Source organism: Pseudophryne corroboree, chromosome 6 (genome assembly GCF_028390025.1).
Source record: "Pseudophryne corroboree isolate aPseCor3 chromosome 6, aPseCor3.hap2, whole genome shotgun sequence".
Classification (NCBI taxonomy): Eukaryota; Metazoa; Chordata; class Amphibia; order Anura; family Myobatrachidae; genus Pseudophryne; species Pseudophryne corroboree.
This window is the reverse complement of record NC_086449.1, coordinates 614,593,201-614,620,825: the sequence shown is the minus strand read 5'-3', so window position 1 is coordinate 614,620,825 and position 27,625 is coordinate 614,593,201. Positions and strand designations below refer to the sequence as shown.

General features: G+C 45.3%; 1 protein-coding gene, 1 long non-coding RNA gene and 1 other non-coding gene across 3 annotated transcripts in view; 2 read left to right on the top strand and 1 right to left on the bottom strand.

Moving 5' to 3' along the window:
- Positions 1-27,625, top strand: part of STK10 (serine/threonine kinase 10) — a 263,891-nt gene that overhangs the window by 220,105 nt on the left and 16,161 nt on the right. The window contains exon 15 of the mRNA XM_063928074.1: positions 10,283-10,407. Coding sequence (XP_063784144.1) covers positions 10,283-10,407 — 125 coding nt within the window. The remainder of the gene's footprint in view (positions 1-10,282; positions 10,408-27,625) is intronic.
- On the top strand, positions 17,623-17,738 carry LOC134938741 (U5 spliceosomal RNA). The gene has a single exon (XR_010181233.1). It is a non-coding gene; the product is annotated as a U5 spliceosomal RNA (small nuclear RNA).
- On the bottom strand, positions 22,756-24,195 carry LOC134935515 (uncharacterized). Its single transcript, XR_010180209.1, has 2 exons — positions 24,142-24,195; positions 22,756-23,048 (listed from the first exon to the last, which is right to left on the bottom strand). It is a non-coding gene; the product is annotated as an uncharacterized LOC134935515 (long non-coding RNA).

Here is a 27,625-nt window from a genome sequence, read left to right as displayed (position 1 = left end):
TTTCGGTTCAGACGGGTGCTTATACCACACGATCAGTGGGTGCCTCAGGGGTGGCTGCCAGAGGTGCTTCCATTACTCAACTTTCCAGAGCGGCGACGTGGTCCTCAGCCCACACGTTCGCAAAATTTTACAAGTTTGATACCTTTGCGTTCGGAGACTCTTAAGTTCGGACGTTTAGTTTTGCAGGTCACCGACAGCACTCCCTCCCTGGGGGATAACTTTGGGACGTCCCCTACTGTATAGGACTCCAGTGTCCCCTAGTGGATGAAAGAGAAAAGAGGATTTTGGTACTTACCGATAAATCCATTTCTCTGAATCCTCTAGGGGACACTGGACGCCCGCCTCTGTGCTGTCAACCTGCTGCGTTCAATCTTCCAGTTCAAGGAAAAAAAAAGTTTTGTACAAACAACGTTAGTTTTTCAGTTAAGAGTTTCTTGGATGCTGTTTGGTAGGTTGTACGGTTCGGTTCCTCGCCATGTGCTATAGTGTCATGTCCTATTCTTTCGGTCAAATTTTCCAAACCGAGGGAGTAGGGATGTGAAGGGGGAGGAACCGGCTGTGCAGACAATGCTAATTTTAGATTGTGCCACACCTCCGGTTGCAAGCTTCACACCCCTACTGTATAGGACTCCAGTGTCCCCTAGAGGATTCAGAGAAATGGATTTATCGGTAAGTACCAAAATCCTCTTTTTTTCATGGTCTCAGTAGACATAATGGAGGCCTAATTACATTTTCTTCCTCATTAGACTTACCTGAGGTTTGCAATTCAGGGTTGTCATTACCAATTTCAGATGTTGCCGTTTGGTCTGTCCACGGCTCTAGGATTTTCACCAGGGTGATGGCGGTAATGATGGTTCTCCGTCGCTAGTAAGGAGTCACAATTATCCCATACTGGGACGGTCTCCTGATAACGGCGAGGTCAAGGAACCAGTTGGTGCAAAACATTGCACTCTCCCTGACTGTTCTTCAACAACATGGTTGGCTCCTGAACTTGCCGGAATCACTGTTGGTCCCAACGACACGGTTGTCGGTTTTGGGTATAATACTAGACACCAAGACCAGAATCTCATGCCTGTGGTGGCTGCGCAGTTCTCACCTCCTAGAGGGGCGCAGATTCGAGATCCAGGACTGGATCCTAGCGACCACGGATGCAAGCCTCCGAGGCGGGAGGGCAGTCACACAGGGGGGGAAACTTCCAAGGAAGATGGTCAAGTTAGGAAACTTGTCACCACATAAACGGTCTAGAGTTAAGGGCCGTTTACAACGGGTTTCTACAAACGAAGAGCAGAACAGCAATGGCAGAAACCACAAGGATTTTCCGCTGGGTGGAAAAACATACATACGATCTGTCGGCCAAGAGTGGACAACTGAGAAGCAGACTTCCTCAGCAGGCACGATCTCCATCCAGGAGAGGGGAGACCTCCTCCAAGTAGTCTTCGAAGAGGTGACATATCGTTGGGATTTCCTCAAGTAGGAATGATGGCATCTCGTCTCAACAAGAAGCATCAGAGTTCCAGGTCAAGGAACCCTAAAACAGGAACAGTGAATACACTGGTGATGCCATGGGTGTTTCAGTCGGTATATGTATCCCCTACATTTTCTCTCGTTCCAAAAGTTCTGGGAGCATAAAAGGAAATTCGAGCGAGCCTCATGGTCCCAGACTGGCGAAGGAGAGCTTGGTATCCAGATCTCAGGAATTACTCATAGGAGATCCCTGGCTTTTTCCTTTGCGCGAGGACCTGTTGCGACAGGGGCCGTGTGTGTATTAGGACGTACCGCGGCTACGTTTGACGACATGGCGGTTGACCGCCAAATCCTAGTCCGTAAGGGTATTCCCACGGAATTAGTTCTCCACACTTATTCGGGCTAGAAAAGGGGTAACGTATAAACATTACTGCCGTATTTGAAGAAAATAAGTTTCTTGGTGTGAATCCAAGAAGATTCCTACGGCGGAGTTTTCAGCTAGGACGTTTTCTCCATTTTCTACAAGCAGGTGTGGATGCGGGCCTAAACTTGGGCTCAATTAAAATCGGCCTTAGCGGGTTTCTTTCAGAATAAATTGGACTCCCTTCCAGAAGTTCAGACTGTCGTGAAGGGCGTGTTGCACATCCAACCTCCATTTGGGCCCCAGTGGCACCATGAGATCTTAATGGGGTGTTGCAGTTCGTTCAATCACTTTGGTTTGAACCTTTAAGTAAGGAGGAGTGAATTTCCTCACTTGGAAAGTGGTCGTCAGGTTGGCCTTGGCATACGCAAGGCGAGTGTCTGAGTTAGCGGCCTGGTCTCACAAGAGACCTTATTTGATCTTCCATGAAGATAGAGCAATTTCTACCGAAGGTGGTTTCTTCTTTCCACATGTACCAACCTTTGTGGTGCCTGTGACTACCGACGCCTTCGCTGAATCGAAGTCTCTGCATGTGGTCAGAGTTTTAAAAATTTATGTCGCCAGGACGACTCCGTTTAGGAACACAGGCTCTGTTTGTCCTGTTTGCTCCCAACGAGATTGGGTGTCCTGCTTCCAAGCAGACCGTTGCGCGCTGGATCTGTGGTACGATTCAGCATGCTCATCTCACGGCAGGATTGCCGTTACCGAAATAAGTGAAGGCCCATTCTACTAGAAAGGTGGGCTCATCCGGGGCGGTTGACTGGGGAGTCTCGGCATTGCAACTTTGCCGAGCAGCTTTAGCAAACAATTTGGCTAAGTAATATAGTTTAATACCTTGCCCGAGGTTGACCTCCCGTTTGGTCATTCGGTACTGCAGAGTCGTCCGCACTCTCCCGCCCATTCTAGAGCTTTGGTATAACCCCATGGTTCTTGATGTGACCCCAGCATCCTCTAGGACGTATGAGAAAATAGGATTTTAATACCTACCGGTAAATCCTTTTCTCTTAGTCCGCAGAGGATGCTGGGCGCCCGTCCCAGTGCGTACTATATCTGCAGTGATTATTTGTGGTTACACACATGTTGTGTTACGTTTCTTGTCAGCCAGGTGCTGCAATTGTTCATGCTGTTGGCTTGTATTCTGTGGAATGCCACGTTCAGCGGCATGCTTGAGGTGTGAGCTGGTAAGATGCTCACCGTGGTTTAACAATAATTCCTTTCCTCGAAATGTCCGTCTCCCTGGGCACAGTTCCTATAACTGGAGTCTGGAGGAGGGGCATAGAGGGAGGAGCCAGTTCACACCCATTCAAAGTCTTAAAGTGCCCATGTCTCCTGCGGATCCCGTCTATACCCCATGGTTCTTGATGTGACCCCAGCATCCTCTACGGACTAAGAGAAAAGGATTTACCGGTAGGTATTAAAATCCTATTTTTTTTTAAATGTCATGGGAGAGTGTGGAGGGTGCTAGAGGCACTTTGGAGACTTTGTTAATTTAATTGGAACCTCCCACAAGCCATCTTTGTTCCACCCCAGACTCCTCTTCCGCTTGGACTTACTAATGAATCGAAGCCTTGTTATATGCCACTTTCTATCATAAACCCATAGGATTAGGGAGACAATATCATTTATTCATTTTTTTTTATATATATATTGAATAGTGTATGTCAACTACATAGGCAGATAGAGAAAACAGAACATCATTTACAATCGTAAAAGGCACCATAATTTGCCCTGGAGGGCCCTGCCTATTCCGTCAGTCCTGGGCCCCACAGTTTCTAATGGCAGCCTTGCCAGAAGGTGACAATGTGTAAATAACTGTTGTGCCAATGTATCTCTATCTACTATTGCACTTTTCCACCTTCTGCGTCATCATACTTTTCTTTAGCTCGCCCTCTTCCTCTCTCTACACTGGATCTTTTTGTTCGCCACACTGCTTGTCACGCCTTATTAGCTCTTCTGATGTGGCAATTGCTGTGCTGATCTGCCGCATTCACTCGGGCTTTATTGAGGAATCAGATATTCTGAAGGGCGGGAGAGTATGATTGTATTAACCGGAAAAACAACAAGGAAAGCCCCAAAACAAATATCTCTGTTTAATGCGTCCCATAGGGTTCCACTAAGGTCTCCCTTATCTCCTTAGATATTTTTCATATCAGTGGATTTTTTTTAGTGATTTTATTTCTACATAATTTTAAAACAGAAATTGAATCGTGCACATGGTGGTCACTCACTGTAGGCATATTGCCTCTTTTGCCTTAGTTTGTGTGTGCTGCTTGCACTGCCTTACATTCCAACAACCCAGTTTATGGTCTTGGGAATGCACCTCAAAAGTTATTCACCCCTACTTAATTTGTGTGTGTGGATCTACCTGAAATTATGCCTGGTAGGAATAGTGAAGAAAGAATCCACCCTGCTACCACTTCACCAAACACTTTTACATTTCTTGCCTAACTAAGTACTTGGTTTTTCACTGACGTCCTAGTGGATGCTGGGGACTCCGTAAGGACCATGGGGAATAGCGGCTCCGCAGGAGACTGGGCACAGCTAAGAAAGATTTAGGACTACCTGGTGTGCACTGGCTCCTCCCACTATGACCCTCCTCCAGACTTCAATTAGAATCCTGTGCCCGGCTGAGCTGGATGCCCACTAGGGGCTCTCCTGAGCTCCTAGAGAGAAAGTATATTTTAGGTTTTTTATTTTACAGTGCGATCTGCTGGCAACAGACTCACTGCAGCGAGGGACTAAGGGGAGAAGAAGCGAACCTACCTAACTGGTGGTAGCTTGGGCTTCTTAGGCTACTGGACACCATTAGCTCCAGAGGTATCGACCGCATGGAACCGGCCATTGGTGTTCGGTCCCGGAGCCGCGCTGCCGGCCCCCTTACAGAGCCAGAAGCAAGAAGAATACGGAAAATCGGCGGCAGAAGACATCAGTCTTCACCAAGGTAGCGCACAGCACTGCAGCTGTGCGCCATTGCTCCTCATACACACTTCACACTCCGGTCACTGAGGGTGCAGGGCGCTGGGGGGGGGGGCGACCTGAGAAGCAATAAATACACCTTGGCTGGCAAATATATCACAATATATAGCCCCAGAGGCTATATATGTGATAAATACCCCTGCCAGAATCCATAAAAAAGCGGGAGAAAAGTCAGCCGAAAAAGGGGCGGAGCTATCTCCCTCAGCACACTGGCGCCATTTCTCCCTTACAGCTCCGCTGGAAGGAAGCTCCCTGGCTCTCCCCTGCAGTCTACACTACAGAAAAGGGTAAAAAAGAGAGGGGGGGGCACTAAATTTAGGCGCAATATACATATAGCAGCTATAAGGGGATATAATTTAGTTAATCCCTGATTTATATAGCGCTCTGGTGTGTGCTGGCATACTCTCTCTCTGTCTCCCCAAAGGGCTTTCTGGGGTCCTGTCTTCTGTCAGAGCATTCCCTGTGTGTGTGTGGTGTGTCGGTACGGATGTGTCGACATGTTTGATGAGGAGACTTATGTGGAGGAGGAGCAGGTGCCTATAAATGTGTTGTCACCCCCTGCGGGGCAGACACCGGAGTGGATGGACTTGTGGAAGGAATTACGCAAACGTGTCGACTCCTTACATAAAAAATTTGACGACATGCCAAATGCGGGGCAGCCGGCTTCTCAGCCCGTGCCTGCCCAGACGTCTCAAAAGTCATCAGGGGCTCTAAAACGCCCGCTACCTCAGATGGCAGACACAGATGTCGACACGGATACTGATACCAGTGTCGACGACGAAGAGACTAATGTAATGTCCAATAGGGCCACTCGTTATATGATTGAGGCAATGAAAAATGTTTTACACATTTCTGAGGTGACCCCAGGTACCACAAAAAAGGGTATTATGTTTGGGGAGAAAAAACTACCAGTAGTTTTTCCCCCTTCTGAAGAATTGAATGAAGTGTGTGAACTAGCGTGGGCTTCCCCCGATAAAAAATTGGTAATTTCAAAAAAATTACTAATGGCGTACCCTTTCCCGCCAGAGGATAGGTCACGTTGGGAAACACCCCCTAGGGTGGATAAAGCACTTACGCGCTTATCAAAAAAGGTGGCACTGCCGTCCCAGGATACGGCTGCCCTAAAGGAACCTGCTGACAGAAAGCAGGAGGCTCTCCAGAAAGCTATATATACACACACTGGTATTATACTGAGACCAGCTATTGCCTCAGCATGGATGTGCAGTGCTGCAGCTGCATGGTCAGACTCCCTGTCAGAAAACATTGACACCCTAGACAGGGACACTATATTGCTAAACGTAGAGCATATTAAAGACGCTGTCTTTTACATAAGAGATGCACAGAGGGATATTTGCCGGCTGGCATCAAAAATAAGTGCACTGTCCATTTGTGCCAGGAGAGGGTTATGGACCCGGCAGTGGACAGGTGATGCAGATTCTAAAAGGCACATGGAAGTTTTACCTTATAAGGGTGAGGAGTTGTTCGGGGATGGTCTTTCAGACTTAGTGTCCACAGCAACAGCTGGGAAGTCAGCATTTTTGCCACATGTCCCCTCACAACCAAAGAGAGCACCGTATTATCAGGTGCAGTCCTTTCGCCCCCAAAAGAGCAGACGGGGTAGAGGCGCGTCCTTTCTGCCCAGAGGCCGAGGTAGGGGAAAAAAGCTGCAGCATACAGCCACTTCCCAGGAACAAAAGTCCTCCCCCGCTTCTTCTGCTAAGTCCGCCGCATGACGCTGGGGCTCAGCAGGCGGAGCCAGGTACGGTGGGGGGCCGTCTCAAAAACTTCAGCAATCAGTGGGCTCGCTCACAGGTAGATCCCTGGATCCTTCAAGTGGTATCTCAGGGGTACAGGCTGGAATTCGAGACATCCCCCCCCCCCCCCCCGCCGTTTCCTCAAGTCTGCCTTACCAACGACTCCTTCAGAAAGGGAGGCTGTGTTAGAGGCAATTCACAAGCTGTATTCCCAGCAGGTGATAGTCAAGGTGCTCCTACTTCAACAAGGACGGGGTTACTATTCCACAATGTTTGTGGTACCGAAACCGGACGGTTCGGTGAGACCCATTTTAAATTTGAAATCCTTGAACACATATTTAAGAAAATTCAAGTTCAAGATGGAATCGCTCAGGGCGGTTATTGCAAGCCTGGAAGAGGGAGATTACATGGTATCTCTGGACATCAAGGATGCTTACCTGCATGTCCCCATTTACCATCCTCACCAGGAGTACCTCAGATTTGTGGTACAGGATTGTCATTACCAATTCCAGACGTTGCCGTTCGGCCTGTCCACGGCACCGAGGGTATTTACCAAGGTAATGGCCGAAATGATGATACTCCTTCGGAAAAAGGGAGTTTTAATTATCCCATACTTGGACGATCTCCTGATAAGGGCGAGGTCCAGAGAGCAGTTGTTGGTCGGCGTAGCATTATCTCAGGAGGTGCTACACCAGCACGGTTGGATTCTGAATATTCCAAAGTCTCAGCTGGTTCCAGCGACACGTCTACTGTTCCTGGGGATGATTCTGGACACAGTCCAGAAAAAAGTGTTTCTCCCAGAGGAGAAAGCCAAGGAGCTGTCATCTCTAGTGAGAGGCCTCCTGAAACCAAAACAGGTGTCGGTGCATCATTGCACGCGAGTCCTGGGAAAGATGGTAGCTTCCTACGAAGCGATTCCATTCAGCAGGTTCCATGCCAGAACCTTTCAGTGGGACCTGTTGGACCAATGGTCTGGATCGCATCTTCAAATGCATCGGTTGATAACCCTGTCTCCAAGGACCAGGGTGTCTCTGCTGTGGTGGCTGCAGAGTGCTCATCTCAGAGAGGGCCGCAGATTCAGCATACAGGACTGGGTCCTGGTGACCACGGATGCCAGCCTTCGGGGCTGGGGTGCAGTCACACGGGGAAGAAACTTCCAAGGACTTTGGTCAAGTCAGGAGACTTCCCTACACATAAATGTTCTGGAACTGAGGGCCATTTACAATGCCCTAAGTCAAGCAAAGCCCCTGCTTCAAAACAAGCCGGTTCTGATCCAGTCAGACAACATCACGGCAGTCGCCCATGTAAATCGACAGGGCGGCACAAGAAGCAGGACGGCGATGGCAGAAGCCACAAGGATTCTCCGATGGGCGGAAAATCACATGTTAGCACTGTCAGCAGTGTTCATTCCGGGAGTGGACAACTGGGAAGCAGACTTCCTCAGCAGGCACGACCTCCACCCGGGAGAGTGGGGACTTCATCCAGAAGTCTTCCAACTGATTGTAAACCGTTGGGTAAAGCCACAGGTGGACATGATGGCGTCCCGCTTAAACAAAAAGCTAGAAAAATATTGCGCCAGGTCAAGAGACCCTCAGGCGATAGCTGTGGACGCTCTAGTGACACCGTGGGTGTACCGGTCGGTTTATGTGTTCCCTCCTCTTCCTCTCATACCCAAGGTACTGAGGATAATAAAGAAAAGAGGAGTAAGAACTATTCTCATTGTTCCAGATTGGCCAAGAAGGTCTTGGTACCCGGAACTTCAAGAATTAATCTCAGAGGACCCATGGCCTCTGCCGCTCAGACAGGACCTGCTGCTGCAGGGGCCCTGTCTGTTCCAAGACTTACCGCGGCTGCGTTTAACGGCATGGCGGTTGAACACCGGATCCTAAAAGAAAAGGGTATTCCGGAGGAAGTCATTCCTACGCTTATTAAAGCTAGAAAAGATGTAACCGTACAACATTATCACCGCATATGGCGAAAATATGTTGCGTGGTGTGAGGCCAGGAAGGCCCCAACGGAGGAATTCCAGCTAGGTCGATTTCTGCACTTCCTACAGTCAGGGGTGACTATGGGCCTAAAACTGGGTTCCATTAAGGTCCAGATTTCGGCTCTGTCGATTTTCTTCCAAAAAGAACTGGCTTCACTGCCTGAAGTTCAGACATTTGTCAAGGGAGTGCTGCATATTCAGCCTCCTTTTGTGCCTCCAGTGGCACCGTGGGACCTCAACGTGGTGTTGGGTTTCCTAAAGTCACATTCGTTTGAGCCACTCAAAACCGTGGATTTAAAATATCTCACGTGGAAAGTGGTCATGCTTTTGGCCTTGGCTTCGGCAAGACGTGTGTCAGAATTGGCGGCTTTGTCATGTAAAAGCCCCTATTTGATTTTCCATATGGATAGGGCAGAATTGAGGACTCGTCCCCAGTTTCTTCCTAAGGTGGTATCAGCTTTTCACTTGAACCAACCTATCGTGGTGCCTGCGGCTACTAGGGACTTGGAGGACTCCAAGTTACTGGACGTAGTCAGGGCCTTGAAAATTTATGTTTCCAGGACGGCTGGAGTCAGGAAGACTGACTCGCTATTTATCCTGTATGCACCAAACAAGATGGGTGCTCCTGCTTCAAAGCAGACTATTGCTCGCTGGATTTGTAGCACAATTCAGCTTGCGCATTCTGTGGCTGGCCTGCCGCAGCCTAAATCTGTAAAAGCCCATTCCACGAGGAAAGTGGGCTCTTCTTGGGCGGCTGCCCGAGGGGTCTCGGCTTTACAACTTTGCCGAGCTGCTACTTGGTCAGGGGCAAACACGTTTGCAAAATTCTACAAATTTGATACCCTGGCTGAGGAGGACCTTGAGTTCTCTCATTCGGTGCTGCAGAGTCATCCGCACTCTCCCGCCCGTTTGGGAGCTTTGGTATAATCCCCATGGTCCTTACGGAGTCCCCAGCATCCACTAGGACGTCAGAGAAAATAAGATTTTACTCACCAGTAAATCTATTTCTCGTAGTCCGTAGTGGATGCTGGGCGCCCGTCCCAAGTGCGGACTGTCTGCAATACTTGTATATAGTTATTGTTAGCTACAAGGGTTATTGTTGAGCCATCTTTTGAGAGGCTCTGTTGTGTTCATACTGTTAACTGGGTATATTATCACGAGTTATACGGTGTGATTGGTGTGGCTGGTATGAGTCTTACCCGGGATTCAAAATCCTTCCTTATTGTGTCAGCTCTTCCGGGCACAGTATCCTTGCTGAAGTCTGGAGGAGGGTCATAGTGGGAGGAGCCAGTGCACACCAGGTAGTCCTAAATCTTTCTTAGCTGTGCCCAGTCTCCTGCGGAGCCGCTATTCCCCATGGTCCTTACGGAGTCCCCAGCATCCACTACGGACTACGAGAAATAGATTTACCGGTGAGTAAAATCTTATTATCCTCCTTCCTGGTGTAAGGTAATCATGAGTGAGGACATCAGTACTGTAATTATCATGTCCCGTTTGTGTATTTGTATTACATGGTGGAAGGAGGTCTAGAAATGTGCCTCAGCAGGTGTAAAGTGAAACCCATTAAAAGAGTTGGTATACGGTTGATAGATCAACAGAGAATAACCCCAAATGGCCGACAAGGCAGAGAGGTTCAAACGTTTTTTTGGGGCTAAATATAAATTTCCTTTCTTCATACAGACAGAGAAGCCTGCGTTTGGGAACTGGAAGAGCGCCACCTGCAGGAAAGACACCAACTGATGAAGCAACAACTGAAGGACCAATATTTCTTACAGCGTCATGAGCTGCTAAGGAAGCATGACAAGGTACAGAACTAGTTCAGGCTCTCACGCTGCAGCATAAGCCATGTGGGATTTGTCCTATTGTGCAGCTATTCATGGTTAACGTCTGCTGGGAAAGATTGTATGCTTGGAATAAATAGAATTTTTTTTTATACACAATTGTATGGAATTTAGAGCATACATCAAAGAAAACAGGAGAATGTTATAATATTGACTGTGGACAGGATATTTACAATTGCACGCATATATAACACATAACCCAGCAGTTAGTGGTAATGTAGAGAAAAGGAAGGTTGTCTTTTACCATTGGGTGGAAATTAAGAGAAGTGAAAGCTGAGGGAGGGTTTGGGTGGGGAGAGGTCTATCAAGGTGTCTCCTACTTGCCCTTCCTGGATTTTCTTGTTCTCCCAACAGAGGAAATAGTAAGTGGGGGCTATTCAGGTTCCACTTGTCCAAAGCTTCATTTGGAATATCGTGATTATTCCGATGGAGAAAGTAAGATAGGCTGATGTTGGGGAGGAATAGTTACTCTGAATAGATCCATTAGTAGGATACATATGCTTCATATACCCGCAGACTTAGGCCAGGCTATAAAATGTGATATCTGTAGTGGTTTTAACATTTTCCCAAGTGATATTTTAACTCCGCTTGCTCTAGGAAAGCTTGAGAGTGGTACAATTTTTAAGGTCTTCAATACAGATCACTAGGATGTTTTTAAGGTTAAGTTCATGTTGGATTTATATATGATCTATCAGTAATGTGGGTGAAGTGTATTAGTACCTGGCGCTCTCGGTCAGCTGACTCCACTTCTCAACGATGTCAAGGTCAGTAACTCTTCTTCACGTCATCTGTATAGCGGAGGCAGAAGAACAAGGAGACCACCCAGGAAGACAAAACACAAACACAGTATACTCAAGGACCACTACACCTAGGAACGGTGACAACCATTTATTGAACGATAAATTACTGGTCACCGCTACAAATCCAGAGTATTTTAAAGCAAGGAATGTTCCGGCACTAAACTGGCACAATGTCTAGACTGTCCACAGGGTGGCGCTGTGCGCCAAATAATAACATTCAGTTTCTGCACTGTGGTTTCTGTTTAGTATCAGTGTCTCAGAATAGTAAAGCCTGCACGGCAATGGTGAACTCCTGAGGTAATGTCAACGGACCCCGGATAAGTATTTGTAGGAAGGCGTGCAGGGTGGGTACTTTAACTATAACACAGCAACAATAAATAATGGGTTTAAAGGTATTTGTATCCATGGAAAGGTAAGTCAATTTGAAGAGTTATTGTGACTTTATGTTCATAACGAGATCAGAGCACATAAAGCTATTCCGGATAAAGTGTCACTCTTCACATGTAATTGCTTAGTGTGAGTTGGGGTATAGCACAGTTCTAGTTGGCAGGAGGAGAATAGGGGCTTATACAACTCTGTCTCTAACTGGAGAGACGCAATGCTAATCCCAGTAAGACGTCCCAGCCAGGGACACAAATAAGGCACTCCCTGTTAGATATACAGTAGCTCCCACAATGTATCAGTCAAATGAAGTGGGGTGTGATAAGCTACCTGAGCAGTGATCAGTGGTCCTGCTGCCTGGCTGCGGCTGAAATCACAGCCTTCCCAGTGTACTGACTGCGTCCTCAGCGCAGGGCAGCTGCTGGGGGAAACTTTGGCTCCACTTTTTCTCTTTACAGCAGGAGCTGGTTGTGTCTCGCTGCCTTCTACACACGATGCAGTGTATTCCCTTCACACCGCCGCGCTCTGATCAGCCACTCGGGTCGCGCCGCTCCCAGACGCGTCTCCCCGCTCCCACGTGATGCAGCTCCGTCTCTCTGCTGTTGGCCGCCTTGCACTCCAGCTAGCAGCGACACACTTTCCCTGCTCACACCCGCAGCGCTCACTTCAGCCACAGATCCCTGTCTCCTCTCCTTCTCCCGGTGAGCTCCTCCTCCTGGAGCACAGCTCTCCCACCAATCTCCGGCACTCCAGGGCTCCCGCTCTTAGGAAGAAAATGGCTGAGCTCCCCTGGGTTCCAGTGCCCTACCGCTCAGTTCCCTCAGTGGGGCGTTGCTAGGAAATGCATGGGGATGGGGGGGGGGTAATTAACCCTTACAGGGCCACTTACATGAAACGTCTCCTGCAGCATTGGCTGCAAACAGGGTGAAGCTGCAACAAGGGTACCCTAATCGTGGGTACCACATATATGTTCTTACACAATTGTATCCCCAGGTACGTAATACTAGGGTTTACTGTAGGCCATATGTTCTACTCCAAGACATTGTATTTTATTTCCATATGCCGACGCAATAGAGAATCACACAGAATGCAGATATGATTCCACTCATGCTTAGAAGTGAATGAGGTCAGAATAAGTAAAATTCATACTTACAAGTGTCTCTCAGTATTTGCTGCCTATGGGAGCTGAAGGAGGACCTCCTATCTCCTTGTATTAGCACCTACACAGGTTCACCCATGTTTGAAAGAATCCCCTTTTTTTTTCCAAACAATATGTCCCATGATAATGTATTGTCTGGTGGTCAGTGATATCACCAGGCTACAATCCCTGACACTACAGAAATCATTAAGTAGTCTTTCAAATTATGTTGCCCCTTAGAAATTGCTGTTCACTTGACAATAACTCTCTACACTACAGAAATACTAGAAGAGCCAGGAGATGAGTGGAAAGCACTAAAGTGCCCAATCTTCTATGTCCTGGCGCCTAGAAACTCTGCAGCTTTCAAGTCTAAAAGGGGGGATTCGCCCTTAGTAGTTATTGTCTAGTAAACACCAGATAATAACACCGTACATTACAGAAAGCATTGAGAAAAGATGTGTGTTTAAAATACTCAAGTGTCGTTGTGGTTCAACACACTCCTCCACAAACACACACCTACTGTATCTTGGCAAAATTATAAAACCTACCGCATGATTTTTATTTTTTTAAATCTAGTGTATTTTTTTTCTTTTTCTTTGAACAAGCCAAAGAACAAGTGCATTTCTTGCAAGAAATTACTACTTACAACTATCAACATAATTACACTGAGCAGAATATGTTGCTCCTAGCCTTCCCACCTCAAAACATGTAACAATATGCAGGTGCAAACAGAGTTGGTTTAGGAAATAAAGGGTAGTAAATGTCAGGCACTGACCACAGGAGCAGGAAAAAATTACTCAGTGAGGCCACATTATAAAGTCAAATCAATATAGAAACATACATGTAGGCAGGTCAGCGTGTGTTGGAGGCAAGAGATTAGCAAATAATACACAAACAACATAGTAAAATTTTAAACAGAGGGGTCAAGAAAGTACTGAGAATTTATCCGTAGTCCCCAGATCTTGTTATATTTCTGAAAACATTTACGTTTCGCATACATAAATCGCTCATGGAAAAGTGTGGTATTAACCAACACCACCCAGGCTGCAGAGGAGAGAGGATCATGGCCCATCCAGGTGCGAGCAATACAAAGGGCAGTATCCTATTAGCAACGGTAAATTACAGCGACTAAAGGTCTCGCCCAGGGTTATACAGGTTGAGTCTCCCTTATCCAAAATGCTTGGGACCAGAGGTATTTTGGATATGGGATTTTTCCGTATTTTGGAATAATTGCATACCATAATGAGATATCATGGTGATGGGACCTAAATCTAAGCACAGAATGTATTTATGTTAAATATACACCTTATACACACAGCCTGAAGGTCATTTTATCCAATATTTCTTTATCATCCACTAGGGGTCACTGGAGTACTCTTGGGATATGGACGGGCGTAGCCGAACAAAGGCACTGAATATTCAAATTTAGGACTCTCCCCCCCCTCCATATCCCCAAGTACCTCAGTGTACTTTGCCAGTGTTTTTTCGGTGCTCACAGATGAACATCGGCTTGTGGCAATGGCCACTTTTCAGATTTTTATTTTTATTTTTATTTTTAATTTTTACACTTCCCGTCTCAGTTTATGGAAAAACATGGGTCCGGGATGGTGCCGCTGCAAGGCAGCGGATGGCGTGTCGGTCCTCACAAAGAGCACCCTCACAGCCACAGGCGCTATAGGCAAGCGCATGGCGTGTCGGTCCTCACAAAGAGCACCCTCACAGCCACAGGCAGCCACTGTCTCCTGCAAACTGAACGGAGCTTACAGAAAGAAGCTCCGTCACAGCCAGGATAAGACAAAGAGCTGGAAGGATCTACAGCTGCAAGGAGCTTACAGAAGCTCCGTCACAGCCAAGATGAGGCTGAAACGGAGCTTGCAGAGAGAAGAGAAGGCGGCACAAGGTATGAGTGTCAGGGCGGTCAGCTCACGCTGCCGCCCTGCTGTGTGTGAGTGTTATACTGTAGAAATGCCATAGCCGCTGAGCATGTGAGTGTTATACTGTAGAAAGAGCACGCCGCTGAAGGTCTTGCTGAACGATGCGCAGAGCGGCCGCACGTCACTCAGACGTTGGCCGCTCTCACTGCGCTGATGGCCCGGTACGAGAATCTCCGTGCGCTGTACTAAGCAGAGCGGCCGCACGTCACTCAGACGCCGGCCGCTCTCACTGCTCGGAGGGCACGGCACCGCTACACGCCACCGACATTCTCCTGGGCTGAACTAAGCAGAGCGGCCGCACGTCACTCAGACGCCGGCCGCTCTCACTGCTCTGATGCGGCACCGTTACACGCCGCCGACATTCTCCGGGCGCTCAACTAAGCAGAGCGGCCGCACGTCACTCAGACGCCGGCCGCTCTCACTGCTCTGATGGCCCGGCACCGCTACACGCCGCCGAGACGCTCCTCTACTAAAGAGAGCGGCCGCACGTCACTAAAGGACGCAGGCCACTCTTCCAGAGAGACACCGCAGACACAGGGAGACTGTGTACTGCTGTAGGAAGCAGCTGCCGGACGGCTCCCCGGCGCTAGATTCAGGCTCTCCTGCTCTCCCTGCTCCCGATCTCCGTACGCTGCAGGTAAGGGATGCAGGGGGGGGGGGGGGGGGGGGGAATAATACCCATAGCAGCAGCAAAGGCTGCAGGGGTTCAAAATACACAAGCAGCGCAGCACGTTAAACAATGTACACTGTGTACTGTGATGTTTCAGCACGTTTTATATATATATACATATAATGAAGCTTTTGCTGGCGAAACTGTCTATAATATCAGTATGAACTGTGATTATATGTGTAAACACTTTGTATATATATATAATATATATATGAGGCTTTGGCTGGCAATAGGTTATCAGTGGCATAACCTATTGCACGTTTAACCATGTTTTCTGTTATTTTTGGTTACAGTTGCAAGATAAATACACTGCAGGCAGTGCTCATATTATTTGAATAAATGCATATATTTTACTGTATCCTACACCTGGGCAAAGTAACTGTATAATAGGCTATTAAGCCTATATTAAAACTGCAGCAGGTAACCTGTACTGTGATTTTCTGGGAAAGCATGGCATGACGGCCATTTTAATCATTGCTGGTTTTCCAGTTATAATTCCAGACCATACACCTCTACTCCACAAGGAGGCGCAGGGGTGTTAGTGGGAATTTTTTAGTTCAAGATAATTCTAGAACATTCCTGCCCTACATCTTTAAGCCACCAGAAGGCGCAGGGGTGTTAGTAGGAATTTGGTTCGGGTTTCATGCCCATGTGAACTGCTTTTCACATAAAGACTTTAGTTTCCTAATAAATATGCTGTTCAGCAATAACATATATATATAGATATATATGCCATATAATAATGTTATTAAGTCGTGCAAGTGTCTGTCTGTTGCCTATTATGATGTCTGTCTACATAGCGAATAAGGCTCTAGTGCAGACTAAAAATGTTAACATTGGCAATTCAAATTAAAACAGCGGTAATCGGAGTCTCAGAATAACTCCGCCAGCGCTAACAAAAGACAATCTTTCCAAAGTGACAATTTTCCTTTGGGTACCAGAGTGTTTATTTCACTAGTCTTATAATTTAATGCACGATTCTATGTCAAATCTCACACCGATAACTACAAGTGAGAAGGGTACATTAGTCCAGCATTCAGATAGTGCGGGGTTTTGGACAACCATACATAATCGTTTCCAAAAGGACGCGATCCGCCATTGGTATATGCGTTTCTGTCAAACATTATAAAAACCACAGATACATTTGGGTCACTAGAATCTATGTATGAAACCATGCCGATCACGGTTAAAAGAAGCTGCAGAGTATATCTGTAAAGCTTTTGCTAACGCTGGTTATTTTCAATGTCGCTAGTTAAGCGTGACAAGGCCAGAGCTTGTTTGCTCCTAAATTGGATATATGTGTAACGACATTTTATCCCTTTACGATATTCTGCCATTAGCGCATACAATATACTTGTAACGGCGTTTTATTCCTTTATAAAAATCACTCACGCCTTGTAACGACAGGACGTTACAGTCAGCAAGCCAGTGGTTTGATGACCTCTTTTACAATTGTGGAAGTGCGTCTTTTCAGGTTACATTTGCGAGGTTTCATGACTTCAACTCATATATGTCTCAGCTATTTACAGCTTAGAGTACAAAACTGCTTCTGGCGAACGGTTTGGCAGGTTGTCATTTAGTCTTTGCTGGTTTATAAACCAGGCAATAGTACGCCAACAGAGTCAAAATTACTTATTCCCGTCTGTTTGAGCAAAATCAAACAGCTCCGTTGCAATATCAATCAGCAAGTCATTTACTACAGTTAGAAAATGGATTTTCTGCAGTTAGTTTTTGCTTATTGCAGCCACAAAATTGTATAATTGCATTTGATCTTCACAATGCGTATTTACCCAGTCCGGTTTCTTCATCACAGGTTCTAGCGTTTGCAAATCGCCACAACCATTAACCATTTCATTTATACCGTTGCTTATCGCTTCCGGTATTTACCAAAGTGATGTTGGAATAATCGCTCATCTCACATAAGAACTATGTATCAACAAAGTTCCTCTATCTTGCGCTACTAAGGTATACTGCGGTAGCAGATTAAGTTCGAAAACAATCACATCTAAGTCGGTCTAAACGATGTCAATTCCTAGGTAAGATTATAAATAAGGTAAATCAAAGACTTTTACCTACTACACCAGCAAGAACAAAGGTACACGCACAGCGGTACATTGGTGTATTCACTTATTAAGAATAAAGATGTGTTTTCAACGCAAAGGTTCTAAAACACGACAGATTGCTGTCAATAATTGTCCTAGAACTCTGTGCATTTTACAATGCAATAAATGATTCGTTTTCAGTCTGACCAGGGATAGACTCTGGGTTCTCTTCAGAACGAATAAATCTTTCGCTTTTTACTAAAGATTTCTGTGGACAGGAACAACCGTGAGTTTCATGTAATTTTGTTTTTTCATGCCTGGCTCACGCTGCCCTTAAGCAGTCAAACAAAGCAACGGCAGTTGCATACACAACAACCAGTGAAAACCAAGAAGCCGCATGGCAATGCGGCAGGTAACTCAAATCTTCAATGGCTCAGAACGCCATTATGTGAAAATGTCAAGACATCAATCCGTGAGTGGACATTTGTTAGACAAAAGATCTCACCCGTCAGGGTTTGGATCTTGAAAACTGGACATTAAATCCAGAGGTGTTTCATATGTGAGTCCACAGAAGGCGGTTACCCCAAGTATACATAATGGCATCTCGCCACAATTACAAAAGCTCAGTATGTGTACATCACATTCATGGGGTCATTCAGCATCGTGTATCTGGCTCCACCATTTTCCGCTTCTCTCTTCGTTGCCAAAACGGATCAGAAGACAGTTCGTCACAGTCATACTGGTGGTATCTCATGGGTTTCGGAGAAGTTTGCTTCTCGAATTTTCAAGTAATACTTGCACACGATCTTGGCCCGCTCATAATACGGCCAACCTGTTACATCACGGAACGTTCTTTTACCCATAGTTACCTATGTACCTATTATCTATGTACCGCAGCTGCGGTTGACGGGGTGAGAGTTCAGACCGCTCTCTTAAAAAATAGAGAATTACAGTATCGGTTATACCAACCATGTTACGAAATAGTAAGCCGCTTAAGGCAGCTCATAATTAAAAAAAAAAAAAAATTTCGTGTGCTTACATAGGTTATAAACCTCGGAAGTTTCCAACATCATACTTCAAGTACCCGTATTCTGTTAAACGGGATGGGATGGAAAACTGCGTTCATCTGCACTAAGAGTGCAGGTATCTGTGTGGTAAACTTATTTTCAAAGCGTTTGCCTCTATTTACGTCTGTAAACATCTTTCTACAAGGTGTCACCAAAGTTCAGACTCTATTTATCCCACCTACAGCGCCAGGCGATTTAAGGTTGGGTTCAGATTTCTTAGTTTTCATATTTTGGAATCCTTTCAACAAATGGGAATTAAGTTTCATATTTTTGAACCCTTACAACAAATGGGTATTAAGTTCTCACTTTGGAAAACATTTTTCTTCTAGCCTTGGCTTCGCCAAGGGTGCTTCGGCAAGGATTTTGTTTTCATATTTGGGTGCCTTGTATTCCAAGCCACCGTATTTGAGTTTTCTCATTACAAAGCAGATCTTCCGACGAAATCCGCTTTCGTATTCTTCACATCAATATACCAATAGTGGTTCCTGTGGGGACAGCACATTCTAAAATTCTGAATGTGGTACACGCGTTACGCGTTTATATATGTAGTACGTGATATGAATACGTTGTTTGTTCTATATGATACTGCAAACTGGGGTTAGCCAGTTTCTCAGCAGATTTTATCCGGTTGGATAATGACTACAAGTCAGGCTTACTTTAAGGCTAAGTTACAATCGCCTACGTCAGTAATAGCATCCCACAGGTTCTGTGGGAATGTCACACCCAGCGGGTCGTGGAGCGTCTACGACGCGGCTACATAGCCTTTAGTGCACCACGTTTGTGCACGTTTACACGTTATGAATGGTGGCGCCATCAGCATTTAGCTTTGGCTGCCTACTGTTACAAGTATCAAACAGCTCTCCCGCCCACGAGGGAAGCTTTGGTACGTCCCAAGAGTACTCCAGTGACCCCTAGTGGATGATAAAGAAAATAGGATTTTGGTACTTACCAGGTAAATCCTTTTCTTTGAATCCATAGGGGGCACTGGACGCCCACCCAGAGCAGTTTTACCTGGGTTGTTGTAAGCTCAAGGGAGCTTAGTGAACAAATTTAACTTGGATGGTATTAAGCTCGAAGGAGCTTAGGGTAACACATTTTCACCAATTGGCTCAAATTATAAAGTTCTATCGGTTAAGGTGTCAACTGTTTAGTTGACAATAAGGTTACGGATCAACTTTGTGGTTGTCCGTTATGTTATAGGGATTCTCCATTGTCAACCTCTCTATATCCTGTTCGCTCAGTAAAAAACACTGGCAAAGTACACTGAGGTACTTGGGGATATGGAGGGGGGGGAGAGTCCTAAATTTGAATATTCAGTGCCTTTGTTCGGCTACGCCCGTCCATATCCCAAGAGTACTCCAGTGCCCCCTATGGATTCAAAGAAAAGGATTTACCTGGTAAGTACCAAAATCCTATTTTTTTATAACTTTGTGCATTAAACAAAGTGTGTCTACATTCACACAATTCATTTATGTTACATATACACCTTATACACACAGCCTGAAGGTCATTTTAGCCAATATTTTTTTATAACTTTGTGCATTAAACAAAATGTGTGTACATTCACACAATTCATTTATGTTTCATATACACCTTATACACACAGCCTGCAGGTCATTTAATACAATATTTTTAATAACTTTGTGTATTAAACAAAGTTTGTGTACATTGATCCATCAAAAAACAAAGGTTTCACTATCTCACTCTCACTCAAAAAAGTACGTATTTCGGAATATTCTGTATTTCGGAATATTTGGATATGGGATACTGAACCTGTACTATTAGCCCCGAGAAGCCGAAGCGAGCCGCGGCTTAAAAAGGATAATTGTGCTTCAGGCAGGTGAAACCAAATCCCCAGAAACAGCCCCGTTTTCAAGCGAAAACAAGGCTGTTTCTCCCGAAAACACTTACTGAACCTGTGTATTTTCGGGAGAAAGAGCTTTTTTTTCTTTTTCTTTTTTGCTTTTTTTATACAGGCTATCTAATAGAATAGCCTGTTGGGAAAAAAAAAAAACACAAAAAACGCCCAATGTTTTACCACAGCTAATAGGATACTGCTCTAACACGGGACAGCGCCAGGAGATTATTAACGTATAACCTAACATGGTTCTAGAGAGAGTCTTCCAAATCTACCCTGAATATACAAATACGGGGACACATGAGAAAGGGATCTGGATGCCAGTATTCTGAATACCGAACGTTACTTCCTCCCAAAAGGCGGATATCTAAGGGCAGAGCCATAGCAAATGTCAGAAACCAGCAGCTGGAGCACTACCTTTAGGGCAATTGTCAGTTGTCGATCCTCCAAATTGACACTACTTGGGGGGGGCAGTAGACCCTATGCAAGATATATAACTGGTAGTCATTCTGCTAAAATCTAGCATAAGCCGTAGCGACCTTTGAAGAACCAAAGATACAGTCCCAGTCTTTATCCTCAAGTGCCCCCAAGTCTATTACCCATCTAGCTCAGAGAGCCTTCAAACCATCAGCCCCAGGGATTGAGAAGAGTACAGAACCGAAACTGTTTTTCGACAGGGCATATTCAGAACCATCTTATGAACAGGAGTTTCATTGAGCTGCAGAGCATGCCTCCCCACTGTGCAGATAAAGCATGACGGAGTTGTAGTTATCTAAAATAAATATCTAGGGATAGCATACTTGGTGGATTTAATAGCATTCTCCACCTCTACCAGCGTGATGGGAATTTCTAAAGATTTTTGAGGGTCCGTGCATAAAACAGGGAGTGTGATCTTGTCCAGATAGGCAGACAAAGTCGGATAGGAGTACTGTACTTGATATTCATACACCCCTATAAAATGAGCATGAAAACAAGAGGCTATGAGAAGGCTACCCACACATACAGTTCAGTTAGCTTTTCTTAAACTATGTACAGTGGTAAGGGTCGAATCCTCCCTGGCCAGATAAGCCAAAAACCTACCCACTTGGTCATTAGATGTGGTAGGTTATATAGATTTCATAATGTATAGCTTGTTGTGCTACCCATGTTATTACTACACATTTTATACAACACCGTGCAGACTATCATGAAAAAGAAAATTTGTTTTCATGTTCAAGTGCAGGTTTTATTGCAGAGACCTACGTGTAGAATCCTGCTTTTTTGTGGGTTTGGAATGTTGGTTTTGGGAACGAGAACCGTATAGGCCTGATTAAAGTTAAGGTGTGTACACACGGTAAGATCTTTTCTTCCGATTCTGACTATATAGTCAGAATCGGAAGAAAAGATAGTGCAAATCGCAAGGTGACAGTCACCTTGCGATCCCGATCCGATGCCGATGCGCGGCCCCGCGCGGTCGGCATCGGCCGAAAAAATAGGCTGTGCAGGCAAGTCAATCCTGACTATCTCTATAGAAGAGATAGTCAGGATTGACACTTAGCCAAAATCGCACAGAACCAGGATCGCAAGCACACTCATTATGTGCTTGCGATACTGGCTAAGTGCCGACCCGCCCCCCGTCGCACAGTGAGAATCGGATAAGTCCAAATCTCACCGTGTGTACACGGCCTTAGTGTATTCTCTGTGGTTTTTGTGGATTAGATTTTAATCCATTTACAAAATAGACGCTTTTATCTTCCCACAATATTTATAATAGTTTTCCTTTAAACATGACGAAACCTGGGGACTTACTGTATTTAAAAGTAAGAGGATGATGGCCTCTAGGGGGATACTTCACCAGTGATATTTTTATTTAGTTTCCTCCTGCTGGTTTATGACCCATGGCAGTGCAACGTCTCTGGCAGCGCTCGATTTAGAGGGTCATCTGCTGGAATAACTGAGTACACCATGTTCTAATAGACCTGAATTTGTGCTGATATCACTGACAGAGAGCTATAGACTGTTCCTGTCAGAGGCCCTGTTATTTTCGCTATGCAATGTTTATTTTTTGCTGTTGGCCAAATGTGCTAAAACTTTTTATGGAATTATTACCCTATCTATAAAGATTATTATTTTTTCCTGCTGTGTTAAGAATTTTCCAAGATTTGTTTGAACTTAGAATAAGCCCCAGGGTTAATATTTGCACAGTTCTTCACATACTAGGTATACATTGCTGACATTTAAATCATTACATTATGCTTTGTAGTTCTTACATTTGTTGGCCAAATAAGCATTTGTATGACCTCTCATTATCGCTTTTTAAGTCTGCCAAAAAACACTGGGGTCTCCCACTGACAAGTGTGATCATCGTTGAGTTCCTGCCAGTTAGCTCTGAGGTACATTTTAAAGTCACCATTTTGAAACAAGTAGGAGGGGAAGCACAAAATGTGTCTAACCTCTGCTTTATTGGGTCAAGGAAAACCAGATCACGTTCAGAGATTGATAGTGTTTGCCACCCTAGAAATAAAGATGTTCACAGTCTTAATTCTTATTCTTATTACACTATTTATATGGCACCACACAGGGCAAGGTTAAGATAGGAGGGGGGCCGTGTGCAGACTCCATGTGGGCCCCGTCCACTCTGTGCCACAGTAGACTCTGGCATCGTGCCCAGGAACTTGGCTCCCTCCCTCCATGCAATTTTCCAGGTGATTTCTGCTGCAACACAGACGCGTGACTCTAGAAAGGTAATTAATTAAACATGGGTGAAGGGTGTGTGGTATGACCCCCTTGGAACCAGGAGCCCATGTGCACTGCACACCCCGCACCCATTATAGATATGCCAATAGTACCACAAGTTGTTGACAGTGGCAAACAATAAAACAGCGCAAACTATAACAGTACCGTAACCAGTGCATAAGGGGATACTATATAACTCAACTCCAAGAAATGTAATTGTCTGTAAAGCCAAAATAGCACAATCAGAGGCACTTGGGTCCAAGAATGCAACTCTGCCAGGATGTAATGCGGTGCACTTGAGAAGGTGTGAGTTGGCGCAGCAACTCACAAATGTAATGCAGTGCAAGTTTTTAGTTAAAAACTCTACCTGCATGCGTTTTCTGGCAAAATTACAGACCTGAAACCTAGTGGTTAAATTCGCACCTTGTAAAGCAAGTTTCATTACAAGGTGTACATTTTGACAGAAGCATGCACAGGTTAGTGAGATTTGTGCATGCTTCTGCCTGTAAAAGTAAAGAAAGAGTTAAAAAAAAATAAAAAAGGTTCCCCCCTAAAAGCATAACCAGCCATGTGCTCTTTGAGCCGGTCCTGGTTGCAGAAGTAGGGGTCCCCCGTACTTTTTAAACCAGCACCTGGCTCTACTAGCCAGGGAAGTAATGCTGCCCCGCAAGGACCTATATAAATGTATCCCCTAGCTGCGGCATCACCCCCCCAACTAGTCACCCCTGGCCGGGGTTCCCTGGAGTAGGGCATCCTACAATAAAGGGGACCTTCCCTCTAGGGGCAAGGGATAACGGCAGAGGCTGTCCCTGGCACCCATGGGCGGTGGGTGCCGCCAGGCTGATAGCCATAAAATGTGTAAAATAAATAAATTTAAATAAATTGTCTTTTGCTGTGGAAGTACAGGTCCCACCAAGCCTCTCCCGCATACTGGTACTTGGAGAACCACAAGTACCAGCATGCAGGGCATTAAAGGGCCCGCTGGTACCTGTAGTTCCACAACAAAAGAAATATTGCAATAAACACACACACCGTAAAAGTAGGATTTTATTACCACACACTTACACATTCATACACAGTTAAAAATGCTTACCTACATCCCATGCAGCCAATCATGACACCTTGTCCAGTAGAATCCACGGGGTACCTGTTAAAAAAAAAAAAAAAAAAATTGATACAAAATATCCGGTGTAGGCATCCAGGGGTTAAAAAAACGAAAACTCAAAAAAAAAAAACCCGGTCCATGCAACTGAACCATGTTTGGATCCCCTTTCTCCAAATGCTGGGACCCCTCGTGACTCCTGTCACTAGGGAACCCGTCAGCCAATCGGGGCACACCATATCTTAGCGCTCACTTGACTGGCGATGCGCTCCCGGCCTATCAATCAGGCGGAGCGCATAGGCTATAATGGAAGATCGCAATCCCCAGTATAGTCCTTGGTGGTAACTCTGTGGTAGACCGCAGGGTTAATTGAGGTCACCCACAAGAGCGGCGAGATTTTGGTTATGTTTTGTGTGCGAGTTACAAACTCGCATTGCATTACAGTGCTCGAGATCTATCTGTTGTAATGGAAAACATCTGGATGTGAGTTGTCATGTGCAAGTTTTTAGTAAGGTCAGAAATTAGCGCGTTTACTCACGTTCGCACCCCATTACATTGGTCGAGTTTGCAAAACGTGCGAGTTTAGCACTAAACTCACACGTTTGTGCAAAATCGCACTCCATTACATTTGGCCTCTCATCTGTAAATACAGAAACATTATAGACCCTTGAAGACTAGGCAATGGTAATAGCAGAGTACATCTTCCACTGCATATTACATTATACTTTAGAGATCAAGATTTTCCCAGCGCAAAAACACAGGGCAATGAATGTTAAAACTGCAAGTGTCAGGATATAAATATATACTTTATTATGAATAGTGATAATAATATATCTATTTGGTATATCACAAATTAAAATATTCATTATAAAAAACACCTAAAATGGTATGTAAGTGAAAACAACCTATTACCGGTAAACATGGACAAAGGACAAACTACATGCAACATATATATAGTATTATATTATAAATAGGTAACCGGCAGACTTATATTACACAGTCCTTTCAAATTCCTCTATATATATATATATATACAGTCTCTGCGGTATTGTTAAGGAGGGGATGCGCTTTTGCGGCTAACTACCTCTACCTATAGAAAGTCAGTCACAGATTATACTATGTTTGATCCTTCACGTTACACAGTCTTTAGAAGCACTGATTGTGTGCAGTGTGAGCCGTGCTGATGACGTGATGGACTACGTCAGCCCGGCCCCAGATGGTATAATGGTAATCAATAAAAGCTTTAGAGTACCTCGTGGCCACTTCTTAAAGGTTTTTCCAATGTGTGGGATCCGTAATAGGTATTAATCCTGTTAAAGGCAAAGATGGCGAGGGCTCCATCTGTAGATGTCACAGCCAAGAATTATAAAACCTCTTGGTGTCACTTGACCTTTCAAACAGCAGCGGAAATGTGAAACAAATTGTAATACCAAAATCTATATTATATATCCCTTTCGGAGCCAATTTGTTTTATTGTTTTCTGTGGGGGCCAATGTGTGTGTTTTCTCCTGTGGGGGCCAATGTGTTTTATGTTTTTCATCTGCGCTTGTGTTTGAATGGCACCACGCATGCATACACCGCAATGGTGTACGTACAGAGTTGCAGTACTGAGTCAGACACATGCACTAATGGGCCCTACACACTGGGCGAGAATACTGAAAGATATGAACGATCTCGTTCATTAATGAACGAGATACCGTTCATATCTTTCAGTGTGGAGGCACCAGTGATGAACAATGCGCGGCCCCTCGCTCGTTCATCGCTGGTTCCCCGTCGCTTGTGCATGCAGGCCAATATGGACGATCTCGTTCATATTTGCCTGCACTGATATGGTGACGAGGGGAGTGAAGAAACTTCACTCCCCCCGTCACTGCCCCTGCCGCCGGATCGCCTGTCGGGCGTATCCGCCGTCGGGCAGCTCGGTGGCGGATTGACAAATGTGTAGGGCCCATAAGAAGTGTATTTGAAATGTGATGGGCATTGTGGAATTACAGGGGGTTGACTAATCAGACGCAGATGTAATGTAGTGTGACCGTGTTGCTGATAGTGGCTGCATACAGAGACGTTGAAAAGCATAGGGCTGGTGAAAGATTTAATGGTGCGGCCGATGGTGGCGTCTAAAGACTCACAAAGTATGATTACAGCATCTGTAGACCCTAAAAGTGGGCATCTCAGTCCTTGCATATTTGGATGAACCAGGTACGTGCGGTGAGGTAAATGGCTCAGGAGGCACTGGCTAGAACCAGAGCCAGATTTTCACACAATTTATGAAGGTAGGTAGGGGAGTCACTGCCTCACCTACAATAGGCTTTTTACTGCAGAGATTGGACTGTAAAAATCATTAGAATAAAAAAAGATATTTATAATATATTCTTTGTATTTGTCATATACTTTCTATAGTCAAACCTCTGGTTTAAACGTTAGTATGGCAGGAAAGGATCTGCCTCGCCCCACTGCACGCCACTGGGATGAACTGATGTATACTAGGGAACGACATTGTCACGTCATTAGCATAAAATCACAGGCACAACTGCAGCAAAAGATGCAAGGAAGGCCACAACTGCATCCAACTCGTAATCAGACCCTATGATGACGAACACCGCCCCCATTAGGACTGCTTCCATACATTTCCTGGGCTGGTTTTCCATCCCGATCTGCCCCTGGGTGGAGCAGAGGTAACGTGCACAGAGCTTTAGATTTGGATGGGTTATGTTTTGTCTGTGTAGGGTAAATATTGGTTGTGTTAGTATGTAGCCAACAAATATTAGCTTTAATTTTGACACTACAATTTAGATTTGTTTGAACATACCCCTCCCAAATCTAATGTTCTCTGCATGTTACATCTGCCGTTGCCCTTGGTCTTGCCCAGTCGCTTGCTTTTTTTGTTTTTGCAAATCAGAATACTGCCCATTTGCTGTCTGTTCCGTCTTTTCTCAAAGCGCCCCTTCATTTTATGCCATCTGAGTGAATGTGTCTCACGGGAGTGTATACATCCACTCTGATATTTTTTGGAGTGAGGTGACATGATGCATAAACAGTCCTCATGCGCTCGTCTAACTCATACAGCCTGTTTTTTGGGGGAGGGGCCTTTGCGGACAGATCTTCAGTAAGAAATTGTTGCCGATTCCCTTTTCTCCCAGATTAGCTTGGTAGAGAAGTTAATGTTCTTTGCGCTGTGCATCTATGGAGCCACGATACTGTACATGATGGCTGAAATCATCCATTAATATTTAGGGTAAAGGCATTCACTAGTAGCATAGGTCAGCGTTTCTCACAGGCCCTCAGTCATCACTGTGGACCCGCAAATTTGAATGAGAGGTTTGCTTATTGTACGGTAGTGTGGCCCTTTGAGTGAGGAAATACTTTATTGTTTTCCTCCTTTAAATCGTGTAGCAGATGCTGCGTCCAAATGGATCCCCACTACTGTTTCAATCCACAGGTATCTGTTTGCTTTTTAATACTAGTTCCCTGTTGG